The following is a 20,968-nucleotide window of genomic DNA, read 5'->3' on the forward strand; positions in this document are numbered from 1 at the left end:
ACATTTCCTGCACAGAGACACTTATACATTTCCTGCACTGAGACACTTATACATTTCCTGCACAGGGACACTTATACATTTCCTGCACAGAGACGCTTATACATTTCCTGAACTGAGACACTTAAACATTTCCTGCACAGAGACACTTATACATTTCCTGCACTGAGACACTTATACATTTCCTGCACAGGGACGCTTATACATTTCCTGCACAGAGACGCTTATACATTTCCTGAACTGAGACACTTAAACATTTCCTGCACAGAGACACTTATACATTTCCTGAACTGAGACACTTAAACATTTCCTGCACAGAGACACTTATACATTTCCTGTACTGAGACACTTATACATTAACTGCACAGAGACACTTATACATTTCCTGAACTGAGACACTTATACATTTCCTGCACTGAGATACTTATACATATCCTGCACAGAGACCCTTATACATTTCTGAAAAAAACTAAGAGTAAACCGACGTTTTAACAAAACCTGTATTTCACCAAGAAAATTCAGGTCAAATCGATGTAATGTCACGTTTCATAGCAAGAAATGGGGTAATGACAACACAACAAAGCTAATGAGTACAATATATCAACCTTCATATCACACTTATTTCCAAATTAGATTATATGATGGCAACCAGACATCTTTTCCATATCCTACCAAACTGCTTCTTTCGAAAATCCTGTGTTACATGTTTCTCAATCATCAGTCGACATTTATCACTAATTCTTATTGATTTAAAAATATTTCGTCCCTTGTTGTTGACGCTGTGTTATATTGTTTCGTATGACACGATTTGATTTCCGAAAAGCAACGTAAGCTCTAAAACAGCAGCGGTTTCCTTTGAGCAAAGGTAGGCTCTTGCAAACACTTCTTAGTCCAACTGCATAACAGTGTTGAAAGTCTGACAACTTAACCAAGGATATCATATATCTGGATTGCATACACATACTTTATTTAGAGGGAAGCTTGGATAAGTTCATCTTCCACCTGTCCTCCAAATGGACATGTAATGATATTGATACAGTTCTCTCTGATATGATAATGCCCATATGTGCAGCCGCGTTTTAAGAGGCCTTGGATCATTTTCGAATCTGAAGGTGCTCGTAATCAACATAAATGACCAATTTGGTTTTGAACTTGCAATGCTTACTGAACTAACTGAAAAAGTCACTTTCTTACGATAGGATCTTTGTGCAATTTTTTGTTCAGTAGAACCAGGGTTCATAACAGAAGTGGAGTTCTTGCTAATCAAACCAATCGTTCCTATGTAAAAATGAAACCTCCGACAAGGAACCTTTTCTCTGATTCAGAACAGGATGTAGACGTTTTCACTTCAAGTCATTTATCAGGCAATACTAATAATAACTTAATATTGCAATCTCGGTATGCAGCCTCTTTATTAAAAAATTGTCTTACATGACATACAAATGGCTGGTGGTGGGTTAAATAAGATGTCGAATCTAGCCATAGCATCATCCATGAGTCGGGACAGTATAAAGACAGACGTTTCTCGGATGAGAAGGTAAGAGATGTGCATTTCTGGATTGAATTGGAGTGCAGCACTTCATTCTTCAGTATATAATTTGGAGTGCAAAATGATGGTGCAATTAGGTGAGAAGAAGTTAAGTTACATTAACCGAGCAATGTTATGCATAAAAAGCCAGCCTGTTCATGGAAACTTTGTTTAGACAGTGATACAACTGGATTAGTGTTCGCTTGATTAACAAGACTCGGCTACATGGTTACCTAGAACCTTTATTTGACCATATATCATTCTGTCACATACTGTCAGTGAGTAAGAGTAGGCCACAGCTAACGCTTATTACTATGAAAAACGAGTAGTTGAATTTCACATTCAATTTTTATAAATCACACGTGCGACATTTGACAAGTTCTGAAACCTGACGTAGGAGACTTGGGAAAGCTTCATTAAATGTTAGAATACCAGTTTATGATTGTTCTCATACAGTATTTTTTCAGAAATGAACACAATATATTTGTCAATAACAAACACTGTTTATGACAAAGTGGTTCTGGTTCTGATCTGTAATCTGCACCTTTCGGATATCGCGCCGATTGCGTGTACGAGTTCATCCTATAAATACGTGCGTGTTCAGTCTATACAATTCTACAATTGAAAACCATATGACAAACCAAAATGTCAATTTCTCTTTCAAGATTAAATGAGTTAATCAAAAGGTCACCTGCACATGGCCTGCCAACGACCTTCAGATTTTTTTGTACAAATGTATGTTTTGATGTTTTGTTCTGGTTCATTGTTCCTATCCGACTATTACGTAGTGAAATAATTACCGCTGTCCTAAGCTGTTTTGTATTTGATGACATCATCGTCTTAGCCTCTTTCTGACATGTTCGTTTGTCGTTGTCGGATATTTTAGCGTTGTGTACCTTTACTGCCACACAACAGCTGTCGGGCACAAACCATTCCTGTGAACAAAACAAAAAGCAAAATCGTTACTTACCGAGTGCATGGTTCATTGATTTGCATTCTCGAAATCACAGGGGTTATGTTCACTTACGTTCTCTCCACCCCTGGATATGTCATGATAAAATCGAAGGCACGAGGTAAACTATTTGATTGGTTTTAGTAATACAAAAAATATGACCAATCGCTAGACTCATATCTGTTCTTTGAAGATTTCAAATGAGATTGTTGTTAGATTTAACCGTTATGCTGTCGCGCAATTCTTTATATATATATCAAAGGATCAAATTAGTCAACATCCGCAAGGTCGCTCAACAGAGCCTTTAATTTCGTTTGACATATTCAAAGGGTGCTGAGATTGTAAGTCAGCATAACCTCTGGGATTCCGAGGATGTTGATTTCGTAGACCCGGGCTTACTGCTCTTAGCCATATTTTCTCTGTGACAATCAAGACGTGGTTTGTATGATCACAGTGACCGACATTGTTGAATTAAATTTTAAATGTCTAGATACTATAAAAGCAGATTCCCACCCTTACCTTTCTACTTTGTTCGGGAAGATTTTGTGCATAGACGCTGGAATTAAACTCGGAATAGTTGTAGGACCCGCAGCAATCGAACTACAAAAAATTGAGACAAACATATTGAATCGTGTAAGATTTTGTTATAAACACACTCATTGTCATGAACATTGGAAGTAACTCGCATTTGTGGAAACATTGCTTGTTATTGACAGAGAGACGTACGATTTTATTGTGGAAACATCGCTTGTTATTGACATAGAGACGTACGATTTTATTGAAGAAATATTGCTTGTTATTGACAGAGAGACGTACAATTTTGTTGTAGAAACATTGCTGGTTATTTGACAGAGAGACGTACGATTTTATTGTGGAAACATTGCTTGTTATTGACAGAGAGACGTACGATTTTATTGAAGAAACATTGCTTGTTATTGACAGAGAGACGTACGATTTTATTGAAGAAACATTGCTTGTTATTGACATAGAGACGTACAATTTTGTTGTAGAAACATTGCTTGTTATTGACATAGAGATGTCCGATTGAATTGTAGAAACATTACTTGTTATTGACAGAGAGACGTACGATTTTTTTGAAGAAACATTGCTTGTTATTGACATAGAGATGTACGATTGAGTTGTGGAAACATTGCTTGTTATTGACATAGAGACGTCCGATTTTTTTGTAGAAACATTGCTTGTTATTGACAGAGATACTTACGATTGAACTGTGGAAACATTGCTTGTTATTGACATAGAGATGTCCGATTGAATTGTAGAAACATTGCTGTTATTGACAGAGAGACGTACGATTTTATTGAAGAAACATTGCTTGTTATTGACAGAGAGACGTACAATTTTGTTGTAGAAACATTGCTTGTTATTGACATATAGATGTACGATTGAGTTGTGGAAACATTGCTTGTTATTGACATAGAGACTTACGATTGAATTGTGGAAACATTGCTTGTTATTGACAAAGAGACGTACGATTTTTTTGTAGAAACATTGCTTGTTATTGACAGAGAGACTTACGATTGAATTGTGGAAACATTGCTTGTTATTGACATAAAGACGTACGATTTTTTTGTAGAAACATTGCTTGTTATTGACAGAGAGACTTACGATTGAATTGTCGAAACATTGCTTGTTATTGACAGAGAGACGTACGATTTTATTGTGGAAACATTGCTTGTTATTGACATAGAGACGTACGATTTTATTGTAGAAACATTGCTTGTTATTGACAGAGAGACGTACGATTTAATTGTAGAAACATTGCTTGTTATTGACATAGAGACGTACGATTTTATTGTAGAAACATTGCTTGTTATTGACATACAATCGTACGATTCTATTGCTGTAATTGTGTGGTGATGTTATTTGTTGTGATGTACATCTATACCTGGATCTGTAAGAAGTCCATCGTAGAGTTGCCGGGATCAGTGTAGTTTTGAACTTGACTCGATAAATTTTCATTAAACATCTGTTCAAGCTAAAAGATAAATATATATATATATATAATTTATTATATACATGTACATTCCATTATTGTAATAATAAAAATGTCTATTAGTTCAAGTACCATATTTGACTAGGTACATACCCAACAAACCATTGGCGGACTTAACGTAGGTGTAATTTAAGGTTAAACGTTACCATTTCATAGGATTCTTTTTAAAGAATGAAAAATAATTTTCGGTGGTAAAAATAAAGATTTTCTAGGTCTGAAAATTGGTTTATTTGTTATTCCTACATTGAATAACTGACTGTGACAATAATATTTAACTACAACTACGACAGCAAGCGCGTTTCGCAACTTTTTTCTTTGTGATTACGTCACAAACACGTTGAAGAATAAATTTTAAATACACTGTTAGTGATGGTGTAGCATACTCAGTAAAACATGTCTAATCCGATATCATGTTGAACACAGCAGTAGAGACATGATGTCGGAATACGCTCGGGTTGTATCAGACACATTTCATCGTTATGTTTCTGTTCAAGCAGTAGTTTGAGGCTCAGTGTTAATGTGTGTGTTCATGTTATTATATGTCTGAGTCGGAAACTCCGGTGTAAAACAAAGGTTCGCATTGTAAAACAAGTTATTTTAATTAGCCATTCAAGGGTCTACAGTGAAGCGATTAGAGATAGCATGGTGTCTGTATAGACAAACCGTTTGAGTAACAGACAGAACAATGAACTCGAGATGCACGTTCTATTGAAATCAGATGTTTGTAGCTGATATTCTTATTCCGTCTTTGCGTATTGCAGAGTTATCTTCTCTTGGGAGCAGGTATTGATTGTTACGGCATTGGTTTGTGTGAGAAAATTACGGCGTTTTCTCAAAAATTGATGACTTTACTCTCACAAAAAAATGACGTAACAATCAATCCCTGCTCCCAAGAGGAGATAACTCTGCAATACGCAAAGACGGAATTGAATACCCTGTGTAACAAACATTAATACCACATCATACTTTAACATATGTTATAATGCTGAAATGTGGCAACTCGTTGATAAGCAAGGCTGTGTATTCAGTCCAAATGTATTCTTGGAAAATCCCCAACGTTGTAATACTGCCATGATATTCACAAAAATCATTATCCAAAGAACTTTATAAACAGCATCAACTACGTAAAATGTGTTATTCCTAGTTTGACAATCGGAAACTGAGTGAGCAATACATGAGTGAACAACGGGAGTTTTCCAACGTTCACCGTGTCGGACACCAAACCGTCCTGCTGTCTCTATTTTATTGAGGAAATGCAACCTGGTTTTTTCTTATGGTTTTCCGAAAGGATCCCTGTTCCACTGCAATCATACCCGATACTCCAGAAGTTACGCTCACTTCCGCTCTCTGCACCCCTAGAACCTTGTGGATGAGACGAGAAGACTAGTTTGATCCTTTGATCAACATCAAAAGTAATCTCGCGTTACGTAACGGTAAACAATTGACAGGCTTTGAGGTCGGGTGTCTCTCCTTTGTAATCTTCAAAGGACGGGTATATACGTATCAACCTACCTTTTGGTCAGTTATTTTTACCTGAGACCAATCAAACAGCTTTCTTTGTGCCATCAATTTTGCTATATCACATTCAAGGGGTGCAGAGAGGGTAAGTGAGCGTAACCCTTGGAGTATCGAGGATGCACTGCAATGTGGTTTTTCCTATATATAGAAACATATCCCCTTAGCTTCCGGGTATCACTCATGCACAGTTGGCCAGAACACTTCGGTTGACCAGGCAGCTCAATCGGCCAGAGCGATAGTATATCAATCTAGAGTCCTGCGTTCAAATCGCGGTCTAGCCCCATTGATTATTTTACACTCAAAACATTTGGTCTTTATTTTTTCTTATAAAAGTTCCGCAATTAATGGTTTTAAGATGAAGCAAAGCTATAATAATGCTGGTAAAAACAGTTTCCAATACTTAGTTACATTTTTTTGGCAATGGTACCGGGATCCTTAGTGGGATTTTCCTTTCCTTGTTTTTGCCTTACTATCAGTTGATAAGTGGACCTATGGAAAGCCCATTATTAATATGAATTATTTATATGGTCCTTACAGATGTGATTGCTCTTGTTCTTCGACCTGCTGCTCTGTGGCAATCATATCACATAGATTGAACAACGTACCTATTGTGGCCACTATTTAGTGCAAAGGGTGATGAGAATCGGAATTCAAGTAGTGTTAACTTTATGTATTGGTCCGTGCACGTCTTTATTCTATTGGTCAATGACGAGTATCTTGCCATAGATTGAGAGACAAAGACTCCCACATACGTTAATAGATATCTCGTACTGCACCTCATTATACCTGCGCGTGCATGTGTCTGATGAAAGTAAAAAGTCCATATCGTGTTAGCCATCGAAATGATATGAACCGATGAATATTATTTTACCACGAAAAATATTTTGAAACAATACAGCCACATGAAGGACGAAAAGGTTAAGTCAGGCATACACTTCCTCTTAGTTCGTCAAGTATCTTCATAAACATCCGTTCGTTGAGTGGAAGTCAGGCACATTGTCTTACAGAGATTAGATGCACGTCAGTTACAGTTGATCTTAAGTTTATAGTACCTTCCTCGCAATAACAGCAGGCGTACCATTAACATTACGTTTAGGGCTTTCAGGCAGGCAGCATGACAGCTTCAAAATACCTTGCTGGGGAAGTGTGACCATTATTTTTACAGCAGAGAAGAAACCACGTGAGAAAACCAACCAGGCGCTATATTGTCTTTACAATTACAAATCTGTCATTATATAGGGAAACAGCTGTAGACATTAGAACGGTTGCTACGTTAAAACCAACTGACAATCATTTCCTCGTAATGGGAAACACTTGTCAGCGCCGTTGTGATGGTAAGTACGTACGTAGGCATTGTACTCCGGTACCGGAGAGTTGTTCTGCAGCAACTCGGCTGCTGGTACCGGTCTGCTAAATATGACCAGAGGAGGGATACTCAAGAGTAATGCACCGCCAACACTCGGACTTAATTTGCAGTCGGTTTTATTAACAAAAAAAGGACAAATCCAGAGGAGGAATTCCCCAGAGTATGTCACTGCAAGCAGTCGGACATATGACATTAAATGATATACGTTCAGTCTTATGAATAGAAAGCTAAATATACCCAGAAGTGGGATTCTCCAAAGTATGACACCATCATGATCAGCTCATATATCCGATGCTTAATATCTAACAAGAAATGTAACTCTGCAGCCCTGACGGAGCTATACTAAAGAATACCTCATCTGGTTATATTTAACAGCCAACTATTACCAACCGTAACAATGGTAATTCTAGATTGAATGAATCCAAATATTTTTAAGTTTGTAATCCTGAACGACCCAAATGTGAAAATCTTCAATTCAAATTATAATTTTGAATTTAGAAATGGATTTTACAATTTTGCAACGTTTAATATGCCATATGCGCGGACAAATTGTGAACTATATATACAAATCCGCTGTATAGTAGTTTGAAATGTCTCATCCAATCACACCTTAGTAGAGCGTGGCATCCCCCTGATACAGAGATGTATTGTACCAAATTGTCTTAAATCCTTTCATTTTTAATTAAGATATAGTCTTTCGTTCTTTTTTCTCCTTCTCTGCTTGAGTTCCCCTTTGCCCTCAGGGGGGTTGTCGTTACCTTCAGTCATGAAACATTAATTCAACTTTACCCGAGGATTATTATAGCCCGAGTTCCCCTTGGCCCGGACACCAGACTTAGACATTTTGACAGATAGACTATCAAAATGTCAAAGTCTGGTGTCAGGTTCAGAGGAAACTAGGGCTAGGATCCTTAATACCGAATACGCTTTAAATTTCTTTACCCATACTGGAGGAGTAGTCTTTAAAATCTACCCGCACTCCCCGCCCTTCGAGATATGCCCTAATCGTGCATCTTTCTTATTACGCAAAAATTAATGAAGATGTTATTTGTGTCGTTTGCAAATCTATCTAACGCGTTGTTATACTCCCAAACTATCAAACTCTGATGCAGCCTGTCATAAGAACGACAAAATGAGGAGTAAGGGGTCCCATATGACAGTAACCGCTGACAGGCACGTACAAAACATCTCAAGATCTGTTGAAGCTCCCTAGCGCGGTAATAACCGGACCAGGACTGAAGACATCCGAATGAATCAATCAACTTAGATATCGGGTTAAAAAGTCACAAAATACGCATTGTCACAGCTGGAAAGCAAAAACACCCCACGTAAAATGCGACAACAGAACATCACTAACGTCAATAATCTGTCAATTCTATCCTGTTCGGAAACAAACAAATAAGTTTTCGTCAATAGAAGTTATGGATATCTTTCCTGTTTGTGTATTATTGGATAAACCAGATATCCCCTACTCGTCATAATTGACAATTCACAACCAAAACCTTCAGTCTATTTTCAAACGGAAAGCTCGTATAAGGACTGGATATCAATTGAAAAAAATATCACTTTATGTTGGGTGTCCTCAATTCATGACGCGCTGTGTAACCTGCTTATAGGAAAACCTATCTGTGAGAAGCACATATTTAGTAAAATCAATTGCTTATCCTGTGTTCAATGTTGACCGTAGGGTGAAAGAATCTCAAACAATCTGATCTTGTATTTTTTACTTACATTCGTGCGTTCAATGGCTAGATACACTCCGGCTGTTAATTCTCCAAGAATGACTACAGTCAGACACCCGATGTACTGTGAAAGATGCAATATTTAAATACCTCAGGAAAGACAGAAAATACTAATACCCGAAATGTAGATTATATAAACGATTAACTTTGAATTGTAAATCACTTATACATAGGTAATCATGTTAAAGTAAATCCAAAGGGCAGAACAGGAATTTCAATAAACCACAAATATTATACAGTTGAAATTGAATGTCATTTACGATCATGTATACATACAATCGCTAGCATACAAGCGCTCTCCCGAATGGCACCGCAACAACCACAGAACCCAGTGACGAAAATGAATGTACCGACGGCGATGAAGACGTAAGCGGCGGCATAAAGGACGTCGACGGGGAGATTGATGTGTACAAACTGCTTTATTGTGTCCTCAACTTGACTATCCACCCGCACCCATATACCAAGCCCCAACAACGCGCCTCCTGATACCTGTAAATCAAACAAAAATAGATATATACACCCATATACCCAGTCATAACAACGCGCCTCCTGATACATGTAAGTCAAACAAAAATAGATATATACACCCATATACCAAGTCATAACAACACGCCTCCTGATACCTGTAAATCCAACAAAAATAGATATATACACCCATATACCCAGTCATAACAACGCGCCTCCTGATACATGTAAATCAAACAAAAATAGATATATACACCCATATACCAAGTCATAACAACGCGCCTCCTGATACCTGTAAATCAAACAAAAATAGATATATACACCCATATACCCAGTCATAACAGCGCGTCTCCTGATACCTGCAAAACAAACAAAAACAGGTATATACACCCATATACCCAGTCATAACAACGCGCCTCCTGATACCTGTAAATCAAACAAAAATAGATATATACACCCATATACCAAGTCATAACAACGCGCCTCCTGATACATGTAAATCAAACAAAAATAGATATATACACCCATATACCCAGCCCTAACAACGTGCCTTCACACATGTACAAACAAATATATACACCCATATACGCAGCCCCAACAACGTGCCTTCACACATGTACAAACAAATATATACACCCATATACCTAGCCCTAACAACGTGCCTTCACACATGCACAAACAAATGTATACACCAATATACCGAGCCCTAACAACGTGTCTTCACACATGTACAAACAAATGTATACACCCATATACCCAGCCCCAACAACGTGCCTTCACACATGCACAAACAAATGTATACACCAATATACCCAGCCCTAACAACGTGCCTTCACACATGTACAAACAAATATATACACCCATATACCTAGCCCTAACAACGTGCCTTCACACATGCACAAACAAATGTATACACCAATATAAACAGCCCTAACAACGTGTCTTCACACATGTACAAACAAATATATACACCCATATACCTAGCCCTAACAACGTGCCTTCACACATGTACAAACAAATATATACACCCATATCCCCAGCCCCAACAACGTGTCTTCACACATGTACAAACAAATGTATACACCCATATACCCTGCCCCAACAACGTGTCTTCACACATGTACAAACAAATGTATACCCCCATATACCCTGCCCCAACAACGTGTCTTCACACATGTACAAACAAATATATACACCCATATCCCCAGCCCCAACAACGTGTCTTCACACATGTACAAACAAATGTATACACCCATATACCTAGCCCGAACAACGTGTCTTCACACATGTACAAACAAATGTATACACCAATATACCCAGCCCTAACAACGTGCCTTCACACATGTACAAACAAATGTATACACCCATATACCTAGCCCTAACAACGTGCCTTCACACATGCACAAACAAATGTATACACCAATATACCCAGCCCTAACAACGTGTCTTCACACATGTACAAACAAATGTATACACCCATATACCCAGCCCCAACAACGTGCCTTGTAAACCAAAAACAGTCAACTACATACATAATCCTTATTTTAAGTATTAGTAACGCGCTTCCTGATACTGTACCTGTAAAACAAATGAAAACAAACGAACGTTTACCCAGTTCAATCAAAACGTTCCCTGATACTTGCTATACAAATACAAATTATCATATATGTAAACAACTATTTGAAACAAACGATGTGTGTAAACAAACAAACAAACAAACAATTGTATACACGAAAAGACCATAATGATTAAACGTATACATATATATATACACATAAATATTAGCAAACGTAGCAAACGTTTTCAAACATAGTTATATAAACTGAAAATATTCAACAATAAAACAAACGTATATGAAAGTATATAAATAAACGTAACTAGGCAAAGATATATAAAAACTGTATTAAATAAACACGTACAATAAAAAAAGAATACATGTAAACAAACGCTCCCAAACAAACATATTCAAAGTTCGATAATCAAACGTGTTAAATATAATTTCATTTTTTCTTATATTTAACTCGTCACAAATTTTCCATTTTAGCTCGCCAGCAGCTCACTTAATTTATTGAAAAATTCTAAGACTCGTTTCATAAATCTCATATGAAATGGAAACTCATGTAAACTTTATACCAAGTACTTCAACAAAATCTCCAAACAAAGGTATATGAAATTATATGAACAAACGCAACCAAACAAAGGTATATGAAATTATATTTAACAAACGCGTACAAAAAACGCTACAAAGTTCTATAAACAAACATGCCCAAACAAACGTACACAAAGTTCTATAAACATACGAGTACAAAAAACGTACACAAAGTTCTATAAACAACCGTGTACAAACAAACGTACACAAAGTTCTATAAACAAACGTGTACAAACAAACGTACACAAAGTTTTATAAACAAAGAACATATGCAAACATACGTATACAAAGTTCTGATAAACAAACGCGTACAAACAAATGTGTATAGAGATCTATAAACAAAAGTGAATAAACAAACGCGTACTAACAATTGAGTATAGATTTTAATAAACAAACGTGAATAAACAAATGAGTATAGAGATCTAATAAACATACGTGAATAAACAAACGTGAATAAACAAATGAGTATAGAGAACTATAAACAAACGTGAATAAACAAATGAGTATAGAGAACTATAAACAAACGTGAATAAACAAATGAGTATAAAGATCTATAAACAAACGTGAATAACATATGCAAACATACTTATACAAAGTTCTGATAAACAAACGCGTTCTAACAAATGAGTATAGAGATTAATAAACAAACGTGAATAATTAAATGAGTATAGAGATCTAATAAACATACGTGAATAAACAAACGTGAATAAACAAATGAGTATAAAGATCTATAAAGAAACGTGAATAAACAAACGCATACAAACAAATGAGTATAAAGATCTATAAACAAACGTGAATAATTAAATGAGTATAGAGATCTAATAAACATATGTGAATACACAAACGCGTACAAACAAATGAGTATAGAGATCTACAAACAGATGAGTATAGAGATCTATAAACAAACGTGAATAAAGAAATGAGTATAGAGATCTAATAAACATACGTGAATACACAAAGTGAATAAACAAACGCGTACTAACAATTGAGTATAGAATTTAATAAACAAACGTGAATAAACAAATGAGTATAGAGATCTAATAAACATACGTGAATAAACAAACGTGTACAAACAAACGTACACAAAGTTCTATAAACAAACGTGTACAAACAAACGTACACAAAGTTCTATAAACAAACGTGTACAAACAAACGTACACAAAGTTCTATAAACAAACGTGTACAAACAAACGTACACAAAGTTCTATAAACAAACGTGTACAAACAAACGTAAGCAACGTTCTATAAACAAGGAACATATGCAAACATACTTATACAAAGTTCTGATAAACAAACGCGTTCTAACAAATGAGTATAGAGATTAATAAACAAACGTGAATAATTAAATGAGTATAGAGATCTAATAAACATATGTGAATACACAAACGCGTACAAACAAATGAGTATAGAGATCTACAAACAGATGAGTATAGAGATCTATAAACAAACGTGAATAAAGAAATGAGTATAGAGATCTAATAAACATACGTGAATAAACAAACGTGAATAAACAAATGAGTATAGAGATCTACTAAACATACGTGAATAAACAAACGTGTACAAACAAACGTACACAAAGTTTTATAAACAAAGAACATATGCAAACATACGTATACAAAGTTCTGATAAACAAACGCGTACAAACAAATGTGTATAGAGATCTATAAACAAAAGTGAATAAACAAACGCGTACTAACAATTGAGTATAGTTTTTAATAAACAAACGTGAATAAACAAATGAGTATAGAGATCTACTAAACATACGTGAATAAACAAACGTGTACAAACAAACGTACACAAAGTTCTATAAACAAACGTGTACAAACAAACGTACCCAAAGTTTTATAAACAAAGAACATATGCAAACATACGTATACAAAGTTCTGATAAACAAACGCGTACTAACAAATGAGTATAGAGATTAATAAACAAACGTGAATAATTAAATGAGTATAGAGATCTAATAAACATACGTGAATAAACAAACGTGTACAAACAAACGTACACAAAGTTCTATAAACAAACGTGTACAAACAAACGTACACAAAGTTCTATAAACAAACGTGTACAAACAAACGTACGCAACGTTCTATAAACAAGGAACATATGCAAACATACTTATACAAAGTTCTGATAAACAAACGCGTACAAACAAATGTGTATAGAGATCTATAAACAAAAGTGAATAAACAAACGCGTACTAACAATTGAGTATAGAATTTAATAAACAAACGTGAATAAACAAATGAGTATAAAGATCTATAAAGAAACGTGAATAAACAAACGCATACAAACAAATGAGTATAAAGGTCTATAAACAAACGTGAATAATTAAATGAGTATAGAGATCTAATAAACATATGTGAATACACAAACGCGTACAAACAAATGAGTATAGAGATCTATAAACAAACGTGAAGAAACAAATGAGTATATAGATCTATAAACAAACGTGAATAAACAAATGAGTATAGAGATCTAATAAACATACGTGAATAAACAAACGCGTACAAACAAATGAGTATAGAGATCTATAAACAAACGTGAAGAAACAAATGAGTATATAGATCTATAAACAAACGAGAATAAACAAATGAGTATAGAGATCTATAAACAAACGTGAATAGACAAATGAGTATATAGATCTATAAACAAACGGGAATAAACAAATGAGTATAGAGATCTATAAACAAACGGGAATAAAAAAATGAGAATAAAGATCTATAAACAAACGTGAATAAACAAACGCATACTCTATAAACAAACGTGAATAAACAAATGAGTATAGAGAACTATAAACAAACGTGAATAAACAAATGAGTATAAAGATCTATAAACAAACGTGAATAAACAAACGCATACAAACAAATGAGTATAAAGATCTATAAACAAACGTGAATAATTAAATGAGTATAGAGATCTAATAAACATACGTGAATAAACAAACGCGTACAAACAAATGAGTATAGAGATCTATAAACAAACGCGTACAAACAAATGAGTATATAGATCTATAAACAATCGTGAATAAACAAATGAGTATAAAGATCTATAAACAGACCCGTACAAACAATTGAGTATAAAGATCTATAAACAAACGCGTACAAACAAATGAGTATATAGATCTAATAAACAAACGTGAATAAACAAATGAGTATATAGATCTAGAAACAAACGTGAATAAACGAATGAGTATAGAGATCTGTAAACAAACGTGAATAAACAAATGAGTATAGAGATCTATAAACAAACGCGTACAAACAAATGAGAATATAGATCTATAAACAGACCCGTACAAAAAAATGAGTATATAGATCTATAAACAGACCCGTACAAACAAATGAGTATATAGACCTATAAACAGACCCGTACAAACAAATGAGTATATAGACCTATAAACAGACCCGTACAAACAAATGAGTATATAGATCTATAAACAATCGTGAATAAACAAATGAGTATAAAGATCTATAAACAGACCCGTACAAACAAATGAGTATATAGATCTATAAACAAACGTGAATAAACGAATGAGTAAAGAGATCTATAAACAAACGTGAATAAACAAATGAGTATAGAGATCTAATAAACATACGTGAATACACAAACGCGTACAAACAAATGAGTATAGAGATCTACAAACAGATGAGTATAGAGATCTCTAAACAAACGTGAATAAACAAACGCGTACAAACAAATGAGTATAGAGATCTACAAACAGATGAGTATAGAGATCTATAAACAAACGTGAATTAACAAATGAGTATATAGATCTATAAACAAACGTGAATAAACAAACCCATACAAACAAATGAGTATAAAGATCTATAAACAAACGTGAATAACATATGCAAACATACTTATACAAAGTTCTGATAAACAAACGCGTACTAACAAATGAGTATAGAGATTAATAAACAAACGTGAATAATTAAATGAGTATAGAGATCTAATAAACATACGTGAATAAACAAACGCGTACAAACAAATGAGTATATAGATCTATAAACAGACCCGTACAAACAAATGAGTATATAGACCTATAAACAGACCCGTACAAACAAATGAGTATATAGACCTATAAACAGACCCGTACAAACAAATGAGTATAAAGATCTATCAACAAACGCGTACAAACAAATGAGTATAGAGATCTACAAACAGATGAGTACAGAGATCTATAAACAAACGTGAATAAACAAACGCGTACAAACAAATGAGTATATAGATCTAATAAACAAACGTGAATAAACAAATGAGTATATAGATCTAGAAACAAACGTGAATAAACGAATGAGTATAGAGATATATAAACAAACGTGAATAAACAAATGAGTATATAGATCTAGAAACAAACGTGAATAAACGAATGAGTATAGAGATATATAAACAAACGTGAATAAACAAATGAGTATATAGATCTAGAAACAAACGTGAATAAACGAATGAGTATAGAGATCTGTAAACAAACGTGAATAAACAAATGAGTATAGAGATCTATAAACAAACGTAAATAAACAAATGAGTATATAGATCTATAAACAAACGTGTACAAACAAATGAGTATAGAGATCTATAAACAAACGGGAATAAAAAAATGAGAATAAAGATCTATAAACAAACGTGAATAAACAAACCCGTACAAACAAATGAGTAAAGAGATCTATAAACAAACGCGTACAAACAAATGAGAATATAGATCTATAAACAGACCCGTACAAAAAAATGAGTATATAGATCTATAAACAGACCCGTACAAACAAATGAGTATATAGATCTATAAACAAACGTGTACAAACAAATGAGTATAGAGATCTATAAACAAACGTAAATAAACAAACCCGTACAAACAAATGAGTATAGAGATCTATAAACAAACGCGTACTAACAAATGAGTATAGAGGTCTATAAACAAACCTACAAACAAATGTATAAAGAGATCTTCAAACAAACGTAAATGAACTTTATACAAAGTTTTACAATCATCCGTGTCAGAACAACTGTACTCAAAGTTCCGAAAAATAATTGAAATTATACAAGCAAATGCGATGCAACCGAACATTTGGAAAAAACCCTGCTTAAACCAATCAAAGTATCGGAAAGACAATGGCATGCTTTTTATTGATAGCAATTCTTACGTGGAAATAAAAAGTCATCTTCAGATAAAGAACCTAAGCTAACAAGGCACATGTATAGTATACTTACCCAGAATAAGAAGTTGAATGCTATCAGGAGATATCTGGAACACGTGGCGCACATTCCTTCTGCCATCGTGGAATGTTGTCATACAATGCTGAAACAGGAAGACATTTCTGATAACCATGGCGTGATATGATATCGGAGACAATAAGACTGTTCAACACATTTCGGAAAGATGTAGTTGGGTCTGGAGTATTATGACGATGCCAGTGGCGAAACCCTTGAGACATTACCGTACAATACGTATACCATACACACGCGCCCGCACACACGCACGTGTACATTTCCTACACTCTTGCATAAACAGATACACGAATTTTGTATTCTCTGAACATAATGTCAGTGTTAAATGTGATGTCGTCTTGTAAATAAGATTTTTAATATGCAATGTATTAATACCGTTGTACAGACGAACCCAACAGGCAGGAATCACGATTGTTATAGAACTACAGAACTATTACACGTGCTCATTTCTCATTTGGAAACTGCTCGAGTCTTTCCTCATACTGTTAAAGTGATCAAGTACCAATCACGGAGTGACGTCAAATTAAAATTATTACTAATTCCCGACTGGTTTCCAATTGACGTTTGCTGCCAGACAACTGTGTTTTAAAGACGTTTCCATGGCGATGCCACCAGTTCAGAAATTGGTAAAATATCTTAAACAAGAGGCACAAGAGGGCCTGTATCGCTCACCTGAATATTAAAGCAGTCATAGCAAAATATTCTCATTAAATATTATATTGCACTAAAAATGTTTCCCTCGCAAACATTGTTGGCTCCATCTGTTGAAACTACAAGCAAATTATTATTATAAGATTCTATGCTTTTTGATTCTTCTTCAGAAGTTGCTTGACGTATTTTACCCTGCGACCTTGTAAGTAGGTCAATGTCATTTTCCTTCTCAAATTGGTTAGCTCTATTCCAAAATGCTACCAGCCAAATCTTATGAATCCATTCCTTTTAGTTCTTGAGAACAAATCCTTTAAAACGTTGTAGACCCTTGTGACCTTTAAAGTAGGTTGAGGTAATTTTCATTCGCAAACTTTGGTGAGCTCTATCCCAGGAAGTCACCAGCCAAATAATATAATTTTATGAATTTTAATTCTTCAGAAGTAGTTTGACATATTTGAACGCTGTGACCTTGAAAGTAAGTCAAGGTCATTTTCATTCTCACCCTTTGTTTGGCTCTTTCCCAGGAAATAACCAGCCAAATATTAAGGTTCTATACCTTCTAGTTCTTCAGAAGAAGTTGTTCTAAGCGTTAGACATATCTGCCTCATGTGACCTTAAAAGTAGGTCAAGGACATTTTCATTCGCAAACTTTGTTGGGTTCATTCCCAGGAAATAACCAGCCAAATATTAAGGTTCTATACCTTCCAGTTCTTCAGAAAAAGCCATTTTAAGTGTTTGATATATCTGCCTCATGTGACCTTAAAAGTAGGTCAAGGTCATTTTCATTCTCAAACATTTTTGGGCTCTTTCCCAGAAAGCTACAAGCCAAATATTTAGGTTTTATAATTTTCAACTCTTCAGAAGAAGTCGTTTTAATCATTATACATATCTGTCTCCTGTGACCTTGAGAGTAGGTCAAGGTCATTTTCGTTTTCAAACTTTGTCGGGCTCTATCTCAGGAAGCCACCAGCCAAATATAAAGATACTCTATCTTTCAGTTCTTCAGAAGAAGTCGTTTGAAGCATTTGACATATTTGACTCCTGTGACCTTGAAAGTAGGTCAAACTAATTTTCATTTTCAAACTTTGTTGGGCTCTATCCCAGGAAGCCACCAGCCAAATATAAAGATTCTATACCTTTTAGTTCTTCAGAAGAAGTCGTTTAAAGTGTTTGACACATTTGACTCCCGTGACCTTGAAAGTAGGTCAAGGTCATTTTCATTTTCAAACTTTGTTGGGCTCCATCCCAGAAATCCATCAGCCAAATATGAAGATTCTAAACCTTTTAGTTCTTCAGAAGAAGTCGTTTGAAGTTTTTGACATATTTGACCCCTGTGACCTTGAAAGAAGATCAAGGTCATTTTCGTTCTCAAATTTTGTCGGGCTTCTACCAACAAAGCTTTCAGTAAAATATCATGACTCTAGGCCAGTCCGTTCTTCAGAAGAGGTTGTTTAAAGGAAAAGTTGACGGACGAGGACGGACGACGGACGGACGAAGGACGCCGCACCATGACATAAGCTCACTTGCCCTTCGGGCAGGTGAGCTAATAAAATGTGTAATGCCGACAAGATGAAACATTTTTTCTCGAAATTTTGTTGTTAATTTAAAAACGAGTCGTCGTAATTATGGCATTATGTCGACAAATCGTGAAATGATATATGAATAAGTCCATGTTATTTGAGTAACGTTCCCTAATCTCAATGGTTACTTCATGCCACTATAGATAGCCACTGCAAACATTGATGCTTGGATAACAATTTGTCATCGTTGTTTTGAAGTAAATATATAAATTGAAATGCATTTTAAAACACACCCACACACACCCACATTGATGATAGTATGCAACTCAGTTGCGCTCAAACGTATATGTTTAAAAATAGACCTTGTTAGAACTAGGAATGTTTGTAAGACATGAATGCCACCTTGTTCCTAGTATGATTGACCATTAAATAGCAACAGTGACCTTGGTGTTGACCTTTGGACCTAGAACACGAACTAATCCGGGGTATTTTCGTATCTGTACTACTATGACTCGCAACGGGACGGATATCTAATATGTGTCAAATTTTATCCCAATAAAATGGAGGGGGCATAAAATCAGTGTCCCGTATTTATCTTAAAATTTGAAAATTGACATAATGAACTCGCATCGATCGGATGAAAATTCGTATCTATTTAGAAAATATGATTTGAAGAAACGAAAGTCAATTGAAAGTAGTAGATTTGAACGTTGTGACTTTCTCTGAACATGATCAGAACATTGGAATTATCAAAACTTCGTTAACAAAGTTACAACAATTCGAACCTGGCCATCGTATCATATAGTGGAACGAATGGGAAATTCCTCTATAAGAAAGTCATGACCTAGTTTGACCTTAATATGAGCTAAATATCATCGTCACTTGTAGCTAATTAAAAGCTATGTATGTACTATAGAAGAATAAAATCACACTACACTTCCCAGACACTGACAGAGCATCTATTGACATGTGAAATAAATTGCAGGTACACAGAAAAGAAACAAATTACGAAGAGAAAAGATAACAATCATCAGGTTTACTTATACATCGGTTAGTCCCATTTCCCACTTTGTGCTCCGATCTTCCTTTACATTGTACCCGGAGGGACACATCCTTCATGTATAGCACGTGGAATTCCATTGGCCCAGGTATGCCATATTAAATCAAAATCCCTTTACTCAAATTGTGGTCTTTCAATATTTATCCCCATGTGGCACACTATTCATTTTACGTCGCCCCGACATATTGTTAAACCATATAATGGTAGCAGTATAATGAGGGTTTACCGTGTATAACAATACACAATATTTCAAGTAAGATGAAAGGACATAACTATGTTATACAAGGGAGGCACTTTATGACCATGCTGTAGGCCCATTTGGTAGCTATATTATATCGAGGAGGCACTTCATGTAATATAGGAAAATGAGGGGTTGTATTAGCAGTGGTGTTGATATCGTACTCGTTAGCGCCACCTGTTGATACTGACAGTTTTGGGTAACTCAAGCGGTTGTTATATTAACTGGATTATAGTCTACTACTCAAATTTTAGAACCCGGTAGGTGGAGTTACTGGTACATGACGGTGTTGACTGGTGGCCGCGGTAGGTGGGGTTACTTGTACATGTACAATGTGGCTGGTAACCGGTAGATCGGGTTACTTGTAAATGTACAAGGTTGCTGGTGACCGGTAGGAGGGGTTACTTGTACATGTAAACGTTGGCTGTTACCGGTAGGTGGGGTTACTTGTACATGTAAATGTTGGCTGGTGACCGGTAGGAGGGGTTACTTGTACATGTAAATGTTGGCTGTTACCGGTAGGTGGGGTTACTTGTACATGTAAA

At 35.3% G+C, this 20,968-nt stretch overlaps 1 protein-coding gene across 1 annotated transcript in view; it reads right to left on the reverse strand.

The window, feature by feature from the left end:
• The window catches only part of LOC110450138 (CD82 antigen-like), a 43,831-nt gene that overhangs the window by 4,106 nt on the left and 18,757 nt on the right, over positions 1–20,968 (reverse strand). The window contains exons 2-7 of the mRNA XM_021497421.1: positions 16,937–17,024; positions 9,394–9,606; positions 9,107–9,181; positions 4,384–4,473; positions 2,997–3,077; positions 2,326–2,460 (exon numbers count right to left, since the gene is read on the reverse strand). Coding sequence (XP_021353096.1) covers positions 2,326–2,460; positions 2,997–3,077; positions 4,384–4,473; positions 9,107–9,181; positions 9,394–9,606; positions 16,937–17,002 — 660 coding nt within the window. The 5' untranslated portion in view covers positions 17,003–17,024. The remainder of the gene's footprint in view (positions 1–2,325; positions 2,461–2,996; positions 3,078–4,383; positions 4,474–9,106; positions 9,182–9,393; positions 9,607–16,936; positions 17,025–20,968) is intronic.

Source organism: Mizuhopecten yessoensis, unplaced genomic scaffold (genome assembly GCF_002113885.1).
Source record: "Mizuhopecten yessoensis strain PY_sf001 unplaced genomic scaffold, ASM211388v2 scaffold4999.3, whole genome shotgun sequence".
NCBI classification, from domain to species: Eukaryota; Metazoa; Mollusca; class Bivalvia; order Pectinida; family Pectinidae; genus Mizuhopecten; species Mizuhopecten yessoensis.